This window comes from Eufriesea mexicana, unplaced genomic scaffold, assembly GCF_001483705.2.
Source record: "Eufriesea mexicana isolate 0111107269 unplaced genomic scaffold, ASM148370v2 scaffold757, whole genome shotgun sequence".
Lineage (NCBI taxonomy): Eukaryota > Metazoa > Arthropoda > Insecta > Hymenoptera > Apidae > Eufriesea > Eufriesea mexicana.
In genome coordinates, this window is record NW_016908927.1 from 918,672 (window position 1) to 931,798 (window position 13,127).

General features: G+C 35.2%; 2 protein-coding genes across 3 annotated transcripts in view; one reads left to right on the forward strand and one right to left on the reverse strand.

The window, feature by feature from the left end:
- The window catches only part of LOC108546792 (midnolin), a 13,433-nt gene extending 6,320 nt beyond the window's left edge, over window positions 1-7,113 (forward strand). Inside the window, exons 3-5 of one of the 2 annotated variants that reach the window (XM_017899052.1) lie at window positions 3,224-4,366; window positions 4,784-5,123; window positions 5,218-7,113. In XM_017899052.1, the coding sequence (XP_017754541.1) occupies window positions 3,224-4,366; window positions 4,784-5,123; window positions 5,218-5,474 (1,740 nt within the window). In that variant the 3' untranslated portion in view covers window positions 5,475-7,113. The remainder of the gene's footprint in view (window positions 1-3,223; window positions 4,367-4,783; window positions 5,124-5,217) is intronic. The other variant, XM_017899053.1, reaches the window with a different exon arrangement.
- A 1,457-nt stretch (window positions 7,114-8,570) lies between these two features.
- mib2 (E3 ubiquitin-protein ligase mind bomb 2) lies at window positions 8,571-12,925 on the reverse strand. The gene is made up of 10 exons (XM_017898989.1): window positions 12,492-12,925; window positions 12,295-12,410; window positions 11,616-12,217; window positions 11,392-11,560; window positions 10,716-10,983; window positions 10,330-10,641; window positions 9,896-10,259; window positions 9,613-9,824; window positions 9,305-9,549; window positions 8,571-9,225 (listed from the first exon to the last, which is right to left on the reverse strand). The coding sequence occupies exons 1-10, from the start codon at window positions 12,917-12,919 to the stop codon at window positions 8,912-8,914; spliced, it is 3,030 nt and encodes a 1,009-aa protein (XP_017754478.1). The 5' UTR covers window positions 12,920-12,925; the 3' UTR covers window positions 8,571-8,911.
- Between the last annotated feature and the right edge of the window lie 202 nt (window positions 12,926-13,127).

Here is a 13,127-nt window from a genome sequence, read left to right on the forward strand (position 1 = left end):
TATATATATATATGTGTATATATATATATATATATATATATATATATATATGTATATATGTATATAGGATCAGATATATAAATATAATAGGCTCTTTCATATGTAAGAATGCAAAGGGGATGTACACATCATAATTGTTCTGCATAGTATAGTGACTACATTAAGTGAGTTCAAAGTTTGATAAGCGACTCCGGCAATGCTTGTTTGGTTAATGGAAAGGCTTTACTGATCGATTGGTGGAAATTCTGCGAAATAGTAAAATTCTTTTACCATTTTCGCGCTACTTCCGAAGCTACACATGCGGAAATTATGCTAGGATCAATTTAATCTATCATTTCTGCGATTGCCCCGATTAATTGTCGCAGTCGACGCTAATCACGTGGAGTGTAGCTAATCACGTCGTCGTGCATATTGAAAATCGTAAGAATCCAATGACATTATAGGTATTTCTTATTTTTCGTTCCATTTTTTGATACGACAGTAAGAAAAGTTGCTTGCGATATGATTTTATCTTGAAGTTACCGATAGTCTCAACCAATTTTTTCTCGACTTGTGAGGTGAGAATACGAATAGTACTTTTTTAAGTCTTTCAAACATCATAGAGAAATTCTAGATGCGTGTTTTAGAAGATAGTGCCGAATGAGAATTATTATTTTCGTTGCTATTTCCAGATAACACATGCATGATACATATTAAAAAGGGAGACAAATTTTAAGGTTAGGAAGAAAGGTAAAGTTAACGAACTACTACTTTCTCCCCGATTTTGATGAATTTGAAATATGTTATAAAGGGCGTTATTTCAGACAACCTTTCTCTTCGAAAAAATTTCCGATCGTCTCTAGTTACCGAGATATTAGTAAAAACAAATTGTTACTAACACATTGAATTTTGTGAACACGTGTGCATCCGTGAGGCGACAGCAGACCCTCCCTACTTGTTCATTTCACCGTGAATCAGATTGTACGAACCATCGATATCTGTCGATCGACAGGTTGTTTATACAATATATTTGCCGAAGCAACGACGTAGAGACTACTGTTGGTATTCTCCTTAAAAACTAATTTACACGAAAGTTTTTATGAATTAGATTAGGGTTGGACTATTTTTATATCGTTTCGGTTAACTTTGTTAAGGCATGAGAAACATTCATACTGATCAATTCATCAAGAAAATGAAGTACTTCGTCATTTTATATGTAGGTGGCACGGATCATTTTTCTTTTCTAAGCGTTAACTAAATGGCATATCTCACCATCACACTATTGGCGATATAAAAAATAAGCTAAATCTAATCTAATTGATAATTTTTTCAAGTGTTAATATTTCAAATAAATTTGCAATTAATTTTTTCGATAGGTATGCGTGAAATGGCCCGAAGATAACTAATAAAGTAATTAATGCTAGTTTTTACGCCGATGTTTCGGGAGATACGTTGTATAAGCAATCTGCCGACTTTTCAAAGAGAAAAGTTGTCCAAAATAACACTCTTTACAATATATTTCAAGCCCATCAGGATCGGCGAAACAGTAGTAATATGACAATTTTACCATATATATAAAATATATAATATGTTCAATAATATATCATATTTGGGTAGACACTATTTTAAACGCGTCCAAAATGATTAAAGATCTATTTGCATGTGTAACACGCGCCTAGCCGGAACCGTATATTAACATAATTCGTCATTTATGCCCTACTGAACATTTCTGCTGGTACTTCCAGTTAACACGTGGTGCGTAAATCGTGAATCGCGAGCGTTGCCCGTACAACTGTACCCTTACCGCTGACTGTAACAACTAAAGCTCTCTTTTCAAGCTATACTTTTTCTTATCCTGACAATGCAAATTATCACGGGTTAGATAGACAAGCTGTCCCCTAGCGAAACACCACGTAAAAGGGAAGTATTCAGGTTCTACTAGTGCAGCGTTAGACATGAATAATTACGATTCATGATATGTGTGTGCGTGCGCGTGCGCGTGTAGGTATGTACGACACGATTAACAGATTATGCTTTGAATATAGCGCCACTTATTTCCTTGGCGATTGCAACACTCACGATGATCAATGAATCCGTTGGTTCTCGAACGAATGCTAAATGCAGTGGAATTCTTAGGAATTATGGAAATCCTCTTGATAATAATACATACCAATCCTTCACGCTTAAAACAGAAGATTCGATAATTGTATAAAATCACTAATAATACTAAAAATGATTAAAATGAGAATATCCCTGCTGGTATACAGATTGAATAAATCAATATAGTAAAATTGATTCATCAATCGAATGTCATCGGTTACGAAATCATTAATTCCCCATCAGCCTGTTTCATTCGATTAATTTCTATTAGGTGGAAATTCTGGAGAAAGAAGGAAGCATTACGTGATTAAGATGGTGCGTCGTAGGGTCCATTCATTGAAGCCCAGATTCTTTGTAAAACGAATGTGAGCAAATCGAATTACCGAATATACGATGACCGTCAATGAAAGGAAGTCTGTTAGGTGTACCGAGGGATGCCTAGCTGTGCCGTCTAGGGTCTGAGCCGCGGTTCGGCGAGGTTTCCTCTCTTCTGCAGGTCTTCTCGCGTTTCCATCTCTTGCCGTGGACTCATCGATTCAGCTTCATCTTTTACCTGAGTGAATAGGCCATACCAAATTAGAGGAAAGAAAAGGACTGTCAAATTAGCGTTTCAAAAACATTTCCGTTAGATAGTAGATTCGTGTAAGAATGTGTAACGGTTCCAATGTAACTAGCAAAAGAATTTAAAGGAAAATGTTATATTAGGTTTTTGATTTTCCAAACTATATTATGGAATAGTTTCTATAATTTCTGAGGTAAGAATTGATCGATTATGAAAGGATGAAAGGATGGAAGGATACGGGAAGTGAATTAGTTTGTAAAATTGACGAAGTGGAGTCGATTAATCCACATTGAGTTCTTACTTGTACGGCTTCTTCTTCAACTTTCCGATGTGTTGCTTCTTATCCTGTAAAACTATTTGAACGCCGTTTAGTAGTAAACACTTAGTCGAAACGTGTCACATATTTCTTTCGATAGTCTCAGATGTCTCAGATGTAATCATTTCTTTCTCGCTACGAGAAGTATTGGACCATCTAACGATAGTTGTAATAATGAAAATAAGTAATCGTAGATTGTTTTATTTCTTCCCATCGAGTGGTATGAAAAAAATACTCCAAATTTTGATGGACATAAATATTTTCAGGCACAACGACCGGAGCAAAGCGTGATGCAGGCGTTAGAGAGTTTAAACGATTCTCAGGTGAACGATTTCCTGTCCGGCAAGGCTCCTCTGAATCTTACCATGCGATTAGGAGATCACATGATGTTAATCCAACTACAACTATCCACCGTAACTACAGCTTCGCCAACGAGTAATCAAACAACTAGCAATACAGCAGGGTTAACTATTGGTGGAAACAGTTCGAATGGATCTAATTTACCTACCAGCCATGTTTCGACTTCTTTGCAAAGTAGACGGTCCACTGTTCTCGCTGCCCGTTCTACAAGCAGCGCTTCCACGAAATTACAAAATGGTGCCGCTGTAGCAAGGACATCTTCTCTGGTGAATAGGCTGCTTTCAGCTTTGTATGAAACAGCCGGTTGGACCACCAGTCTCTCAACAGCCACGACAACGACCAGTCCAGTCTGTTCTAGCCGTGCCACAACTGCCTCCTCTGTTTCCTCCTCATCCTCCTATTCGTCTGTTAGTCCACCACACTCACCCTTTTGCGTTAGCCAAGCACCATCTGCCCGAACTGGTAGTAGTCACGGTTCAGTTTCGCCCAATGGAAACTCCAACGCCTGTCAGTCTTGCCTTCTCTATCATCATCATCATCACCATCACCATAGTCACCACCATCACCACCACCACCATCATCATCATCATCACTCAAGAAATAAACCCATCAGCTCCTTTAGTTATACCCAATCTTCTTCATCTTCTTCCTCTTCATCCTCCTCATCCTCCTCGTCCTCTTCGTCCTCCTCATCCTCTGCATCTTCCGCATCCTCCGCATCCTCCTTGGAGCACCTGCAACAATCTACCTCTAGCGGACATGGATGTATGGAATCGATGCCATACGATATAACCCCGCCAAGAAAAAAACTCTGCACAGCTCACCATCATGGCCAACAAACTGCCAACGGTATTATGGACGCCTCCAGGAATTATACCGTAGATGGAGACAGCAGTCTCCAGAGTCCTCCTACCTCTTCGTTGGCTGAGCAGAATTCCAAGGCTGCAACTTTAGACACCAGGGCACTAGCTGAAGCTTCTCGTAATTTGACGCAGAAACTAAAGCAGCTCTCCTCTGAGGTACTCACCTCGCGGGTCGACCTCGCAGAGGTATACATTGTTACCGATGCCAGTTCCCCCTGTGTACCACTATTTCATATATACTTTAATGCTGCGTGTCTGTTAAGGTCCTAAGAGATATGAATAACTGAATTCTCAAGGTTTCTTCTTTTATGATTTTCGGTATAGTACCGAATTTATAAACCATGATGCAGAATTGATTTATTAAATGGAACTCTTAGGTCTTTAAATGTGCCTTTTTCTTCTTTCATACGTTTTGTGCTTGAAAAAACATGAAATGTCCTCTGTCTTCGTGAATCTATGATTTGTTTGTAACTGAATACAATGCAGTGTAAATTCGAAGTAATATCTAAAATAATTTGATTGAAGCACATAGTGAAATTAATATAAGTATTTATTATTATACTATTATCCAATGAGTAATGATATATGATTTTTTGGGCATAGGAAAACGCAAGACGCAGACAAGGTGCAATAATAGAGAGTATGCATCACCATGGAAAAGGTGTGTATTCCGGTACATTTAGTGGGACCCTAAATCCAGCACTTCAGGATAGACATGGGCGTCCTAAGCGGGATATAAGTACCATCATTCATATCCTTAATGACTTACTGTGTGCTACACCAGCTGCTACCGCAGGTCATTATAGGCATCATCACAGGCATTCTAGCAGTCGTCAACAGTCTTCAACTTCTCCGTCCTCAAATGGAACGATAAATACCGTAAATGGTGCCTCGACACCCATTGTTGGTTGTCATGATTCCTCCAATCCTAGTTATTCTACTGGTACTTATCTCTAAAACTCCTACTTAAATCACTTGCACTAGGAAAAAGTAGATTCATAATATTATTTATTTTTTTTTTTTTTTTCTGTTAACAGAGGAATTATCAAAGGAAAATGAAGCAACTAAAGGAAAAATGAGACGTTTACGTTTGGTAATGGAACAACAACGTGCTAAGAGAAAAGCTAGAAGACAAGCAGGAGCAGCACCTTATACTACACAGTGGGCGGCAGTGACACCGGATCCAGATCCAAATCATGATCCAAATACACCAAGTACCAGTACTACAAATGCAACAGAACCTCAAAATGAACCAGAGTTACAACCTTGTAGTCCTGAACCCGTCGTAGCTTGAACGTGTTGATGATTAATTCACGTAGAGAGTAATAATTGTATAATGTAAACTCAGTTTTTTACTAGCGCACTGATTTATTCAAGAATAAGCGGGCAGACTCTAGTGCTTTTCACCGCGTATATTTACCAGGAAGGATTTCGTTTTGACAACACTATCGACTATCAAGAGCTGATCTTGTTTATGGAAGAAAAAATTAAATACCTCGAAATTATTTTAAAAACACTACAAATGGCGAATTGGATGTATTACGTTGATCTCTTCCGCGATATATGGAATATTGTAACGAAAATAGAAAATCTGTTGGAAGGCTGTATGCTATAGTTATGTACGTGTGACATTCTATACGCATAATTTTCGGTATTGCCTATGATACATGTACCTCCAGTCCATATATATTATTGGAATGTTTGGACTTTGTTTAAAAATGCTATAATAAATGGCAAAATTTGAATAAAAAAAACTTAGCAATATTGTATAATGGAATGGCGTGCAATGTTAGCCACGATATAGAAATTATTAAATCGAAGTTTCACAGGAAACCTGTATACGTCTTCACTGGAAACTTTTATGCTATATTTAATAGAGAAGAAAGATTCTAACTTACAAATAATTAAACCACATTAAAGAACTGTTTTGGCTATTACTCAGGACTTGATCATAGCTGACAATAATTGCACTCGATGAATGAATCAGTGCGACCAGCACGTACAGAACAGAGAAAATCGACAAATAAATAAAAGTGGAATTCTCTATGGAAAAAGAAGAAAAAAATATGCTAGAGAAGAAGAGATTTGTCGATAAATTTAGGAAAATAAAGGTCGTCACTTTGATCATTGATTATCAATTTCTGTCGGTAACGACATATACTCAAGTTTAGTAGACACGAGTAGATAATTTTAATCTCACACATTTTCGCGAATCGCAGGAAAGACTGTTACAAAAAAGGCAATGTTACAATTGTTTATTCACGATACAATGAAAACTTCAGAACTTGTTGCAAGACGCGGAAGCAAATCTCTTTCTTTTTTTTCTTTTTCTTTTTTCCAACAGAAATATTTATGTTTGTCGGTGGACTGATTGAACTGTATTGGAATGGACCTACTTACAACAAGTGCACTTTGTGATATCACTGATTATATTCATATAAAATTTTACATATGGATGAATTGACATAAAATAGTTCAACATACTACGGAGAAACTTTTTTTTTGATTTATCAGTGAGATCAAGGCTTGTATTCATATAATGACATTGATTCTTCGCGCTTAAAGCACCACTAAAATCTAACATGTAATACTGATCAATCAGTTCATACATCAGTCATTTCATGTCAGTTAATGAATATAAAAATAAGAATAGACTGGATTTTTAACTCAGAAATATTGAGTCGTAAGTTTGATTGCTCTGTCCAAGGATTGTCGTAAGTATTATCGTTCGACAAGCAAAAAGAAAAACTCGAAGCACGCGGATAAATGGTCCTATAGTTAGAATTAGAAAATCCTATCGCATGGCTCTGACGCCAGAATTCGTTTAAGTTTCACTAGGTACTAAATAATATAATATTATCTAATAATAGCGTATTACGTTTAAGTTACTTAGGAGAAAAAAAATATTACTATTATTATATTATTATCATTACTACCGCTACAGTTTTACAAACTGGCTCAATATTGTAACATATGATTATCGAATTTTATCGAGTACCAAAATAAATAAGATTGCTTGCTAAGCTAAGAAAAAAGAACGAAGTCCATCTTTAAGTTTTGTTTGAATGTGACATCATCTGTTGAGTGTTTGTTATTATTGTTATCACTGTTTATTGCCTGTGTAAAAAAGATCACCGATGCTGTTTCGTTCTACATTTATTATTGATTATTATTAATTTTTAAGTCGACAGTTTTTTTATTTTCCTTTTGTTTTTTAATATACGTTTCGTTTTAGCTTGTAAGAATATACATACAAATATGATTTAAGAAACCTTTAAAAAAAGATGGAGTATTAAATTTGATTAAAGTTATTCATTTTTAAATTGTTTATTTAAATTATGTTTCGAATCACGTAAAATCGTAGAAATTTATCATCGACGCTTAAAAAACTACGCTGTCATAGTTAATATAATAATGAATTGTAGTTACGCGCAATACAGACTTCGTGACAATACAACCATTATTATAACTCAGAAAAAAGCAAATTATTGTTCCTTCATTGAACTGAATTATTAAAAATGTCATATTAAGTATAAAATTCAAAACTAAATTTCAAAAATACAATAATGTTAAAATTGTGCAATTTTTTTTTTAAGTTTGCAAAATGTATAATTGGTACGATTGTATATTTCATTGTTATATACTTATAGTTCTATGTTTGGACCATTATACTCTGATCAGAAATAATGTGATTTTTTTCAATAATATTGCACTTTAAAAAAATTTGTTCAATGTCCTACATCATCCACATACATTTGTATTATAAACAATTTTTTCTATTCAGTTCTAGCGGTGGCACAAGTTTAACAATGAAATGCTACCCCTAATAATTAATCAATCATTTTCGTTCTATTATTTAATCACAAAAAGGTCTTCATAAATTATTTAGTAATGTATTCTTCTATATTAATTTTGGCTAGAAGTGATATCCTCCGATATCATTTTATTTTATGTGTATGTATATACTAAATCTTTATAATAATACTACTGTCATATCAATATTACATACAAAACAATAGAAATAATATTCTACAATTAATAATAATATACATTATATATTACGGACAAGTGTTGATGATATGATTTATGAAAGATTTCCGATATGAAAATTTCTATGATCATTTACATGAATTTTTATTATATCTAATACGTGACTTGATTGTTCAGTCAAATATTAATAACAAAAAAGGAGCACTCCAAAATGTTTATTAAAATATGTAGAGGATATTCATTGAATATATATAGATTCTACTTTTCTTGACATTTTGGAGTGCTCAATGAACTTTCAAGTAAATATTTATGGTACAGAATAAGGAAATTCTTACAAGATGCTTGTAACTTTAAGTAATGATTTAAAAAAGAAATAAAAGAAAAAAAAACGATATGGACGGGATACAACGGGCGAAGTGTATATATAGCTCATAAGAAGAAGAAGCACATGATTGTTTTGTTTAAAATAATGTACAAATCTGTCAAGAAAAAAGGTTAAATATGACACTCGCCCATATGATTTATGAATTTTCTTTTCGTTTATGGCACAACGATGGTGCGTGGAGACTCCATTGAATATTGTATATCTAGAAACAGATATTGTATATTTTGGCAGTTGTAATTTAGTTATTTAATTATGCACGCCAATAATATTGTGTGTTTAACGTCCAAAAAGTATAAATATTAGGAATCAAAATAGCGTCTAAATAGGGGACGTACAAGTGCTTCCATCTTGATTGTTTAATACAAATTGATTTTTTTTGTGATAACTTTGCGACACATGTGACAGGTTTTTAATGGTGCTGCACAATGCTCGCAGGCCCCATGACCACATAAAAAAGCGACATTTCGACGGCGTTCCATGCAAATACTACACATATTAGCTTCCTCCAGATCAGCTACTCTTGTCTCTAAATATCGCAATCGTTCTAAATCTTTATCTTTCTCTCTTTCTTTACCCTGGTCTTCCTCGCTTTTTTTCTCATCTAATGCATTATCTTTCACTTTTTCTTCATGTTTTGTCAAGGAAATTTCTCCTGTTGCTATTTGGCCATCTATAAAAGAACAACAAAAAGAAAAATAAGTTATTAATTTTAATAGAAATTTGAAATAGTTTAAAGGTAAATAGGATACCGAGCACAGCTTTCGTTTTGGCAATTCCATGACCACAGTGCACACAATTGATGATCGCAATACTGTTACTCGGATTAAACCTGTTTCCATCTTTCACTGCATTTGTTACCATACCTAAGCAACCATGACACTCAGAAGCATCACCGGAACCTTGAACACACTTTCTTGTTCCGCGCAGCACTTCTGATTGTAACGTCGTGTCTATTTGATATATAGAAGACTGTGAAACAGGAGCATTTTCTATTCTGTAACAAATAAAGAAAAATAGGTTTGGTTTGCACAACTTCATAATTAATTAAATTACGTACTCTAATTGGGTACTGTGACTTTGGTATTGGTAACACCGTAATAAATCAGCATAAGGAGCAATTTGTGAATCGGCTTCGAGGAAATCCAATGGCGTCTTATTCTTTGAGTTTCTTACATGGTCCAATAAGGTATAACTCTTATCTACACTTACTAAGAAACAGGCCAATGCCAATTCCGTTCTTGCGCCTTGTCTACTCAAATTTTGCCATATCTACGATAAATATTATTCGAATAACATAACTAATAAAGAGAAAATTAAAACACCTATTAATTATGACATACTGTATAAATAAGAGGAGAGTCCCGGCAACTTTCGGGCGTAGGAACTACATTGCTTTGATTAGGGCTTTTCACTATAGCAATATGTAGCACTGTATCTCCATCGGCATCTGTGCTAGCAATATCAGCATTATAATGCACAAGAAGTTCGACTAAAGCCCAATGTCCTTGAGAAGTTGCTAGGTGTAAAGGAGTTTGTCGACGATTATTTCGTAAATCCACTTTCGCATTTCCACCATCAGGAGAAAGGAGCGTGGCGGCTACATCCTTGTGACCATTCAGAGCTGCAAGATGTAATGCCGCAAAACCATCTTCTTTCTTAACATCTACGAGATGTCTTGCTCGTACTACTAATCTCTGTGTTGCACTACATTAAAAGATACATGTATATCTTTGTAATTAAATTCCTATGTAACTGAAGAATCAAATGTACTTACTGTGCATTACCCTTTAAAGCAGCGTGATGTAGAACATTGAAGCCTCGCTTGTTTCTCAAAGTAAAATCTACCTTTGGCCATGAACAAAGAGCATCAATTATATCCAAAGCATCTTTTCCGATAGCGTCGTGCAATGCTGTGTCCCCATATGAATCTTGGAGATTAACATCACACTGATGATTTAATAAAACTTTTACACACTGAGCATGTTGTTTATTTACAGCTACATGTAGAGCGCTACATTTGCCATTGTTGACGGCGTTAATTGCTGCACCACGTGAAAGAAGCAACTCCATTATCTCTGGTTGATTACTATATAAATAAAAAAAACATATTCATAATTTAAACATGTGATTATTTAAAATTTAATAATTTGTACAACAAACCCAAAAGCAGCATAGTGAAGAGGTGTATCTCCATCCTCATCTACAGCTTGCAAAGATGCTCCAGCATGCAGAAGTAGAGTACAAAGATCTCTTTGTCCTTGATGTGCTGCTACCTGTAGACAAGTCTTCTTACCACCTCCTGGACCACCAGCTCTCGCATCTACTCTTCCAGGATACTTTTTAAGGAATTCTTGAACTGCAGAGACACCAGCCTCACCCCTGGTTGCATCTCTTAATAGTTTTTCAACTTCTATATCAACACCTTCAGCTATGTAAATAATAACACAAAATCATAATTTCGGATATTCAAAAATTGTTTTAGATTCCGCAAAATTTCAGATTTGTTTACGACGTAAGTATGGTAGTGAATATATAACATAAGTTCATGAACAGTGTTTTGTCGCAATATAAGTTACAAATTGTTTCTTTTCCTTAGATACTTTCATAATCTAATTATATTGTATAATACGATTACATTTCCGAATCTAAAAGCTTAATTAGAAAACTTAAGAAAAAACATTAAGAAGCATCGTACTTATGTCTTTCAAATGTATTTTTCGATATTTGAAACTTTTGGAACCCGGTTTTAGCCTCAGATACCCGAAAAAAATACACAACCCGATTTGAATTCGAAATGTCATCTATAGACTCCTAATTAATAAATAGAGTAATATACCTGTCCAATCTCGACTTCTAGTTACTTCATCCTGTAGTGCAATAGTCTCTGTTCCAGGAGGAATAAGGGTGACACTTAAAGGATTAAATGTCCACGTATGATCATCTAAAGCTACTCTTAAATCTCCATCGGAATATATCTTGATTACTTTCCCAGTTTTTCCTAGGGCCTAGAAGTCTTTTTACTATGAAAGCTAGTGATAATTAATAGATTGATAAACTTACATTTTTCATCACATCTATCCATTCTCCGTGGCCCCGTTGATAGAGTTTAACTGTAGATAAATCAGTTTTCACTCTAACTATGTCTCCTAAAGAAAAAGTGTCTTTGCTAGTGACTTTTGTCAATCCACCTGGGTGAAAAGTCCATCTGTTGTTACATCCCTCGAACTGTACACGAACATCTCCCTTATCCGTAATACGATGAACTCTACCGACCTTTCCTATATACTCGGCCATACGTGGATTCCAACCACCATGGCCTTCCTGCATTTCTTTTAAACTATCTACATCGACCAATACCTTTATTTTGTCCCCAACATTAAACGTTGAGTGGCGTGGACTAGATACAGTAAAAGGAACGCCACTCCTAGTCGGAGTTCCGTTGGTTCCGTTATCCGATACGGTCATTATTGATTGCCCAAGGAGAGGAAGATGTTCCTTGTAATATGTGCCAGTTGTAGCTTCTTCCACATAACATAAATCTACACAACCCTTATACCCTAAACGGTAGACATTTGTGCTGCCCTTAGACCATGAAACAGTTGCTACTGATCGACTACTTTCATTGTCCCATCCACGTATATCTATGACTCTACCAGTTTTTCCTACAATGTTATGTACAATTATATGTAAAAATTTCTATGTTACAATACTGTTAACATAAGATTGAAATGTTTAATACCTCTTCCACCATCTTGATTTCCCCATTCCCAATCAGGACCACGTACAACTTTAGCTCCAATAAATATTCCTTTCAAAGGTATCTTAGTGCAACCTTCTCTTGGAGTCAATTGAATCCTGTATGATTTGCAATAAAATTCACAACATGATATATATACATAATTATCAAATAAATATAATAACTTTTACAAAACCAACCCCACAGAGTTAGCTGTTTGAAACCTCTCAAAGCAATGGTTCAGATCATGCACATCAGCCATATAGCACTGAGTGCACAAGTCATAATCACAGCATTGCACGCATTTCCATCTGATGCCAATTATTCCATGTCTTTTACATCCATCACATATAATATTTGCGTGTTTAACACCTATAGCTGCATTGTCAAATACCAATAGGTCATAAGCTCCCTGATATCCAATTCTATAATTGCTCCTAGATCCATGATCCCACTGAACAATAACAGTTTTATCTGGTGTTCTGTCAGATGGATTGGGACTAGAAGTTGAGTTGCCTAAAGAAGGTTTGCCGATTTCTACAACTGTTCCTGCATGACCCTCTCCACCATCTTGATTATCCCACTTCCAATCCTGTCCACGAACCACCCTTAAACCAACTTCTAACATTTCCAAGTATACGTGGTTCTATACGTGACCCTTTGAGAGATAAACAGATCAAACATGAACAAATTATAAACTTGAATAAAAAAAAAAATACTAATTCACTGTATATATTAGAAAGTTCCATTGTACCACTCAAGTTTTAATTCATTGGATTTTTTTGAAACTTTAATTCAATCTTACATTTAAGAAGAAAAAGAAAAAATTTAAATGT

What these genes read in the sequence shown, in the direction of transcription:
- mib2 (XM_017898989.1), bottom strand. Translation starts at nt 12,919, where the DNA reads ATGTTAGAAGTTGGTTTAAGGGTGGTTCGTGGACAGGATTGGAAGTGG. An exon ending in CAAACAGCTAACTCTGTGGG is followed by an intron (nt 12,411 to 12,491) that starts GTTGGTTTTGTA and finishes CAAATCATACAG; the next exon opens with GATTCAATTGACTCCAAGAG. An exon ending in TAGAAGTCGAGATTGGACAG is followed by an intron (nt 10,984 to 11,391) that starts GTATATTACTCT and finishes TTATTTACATAG; the next exon opens with CTGAAGGTGTTGATATAGAA.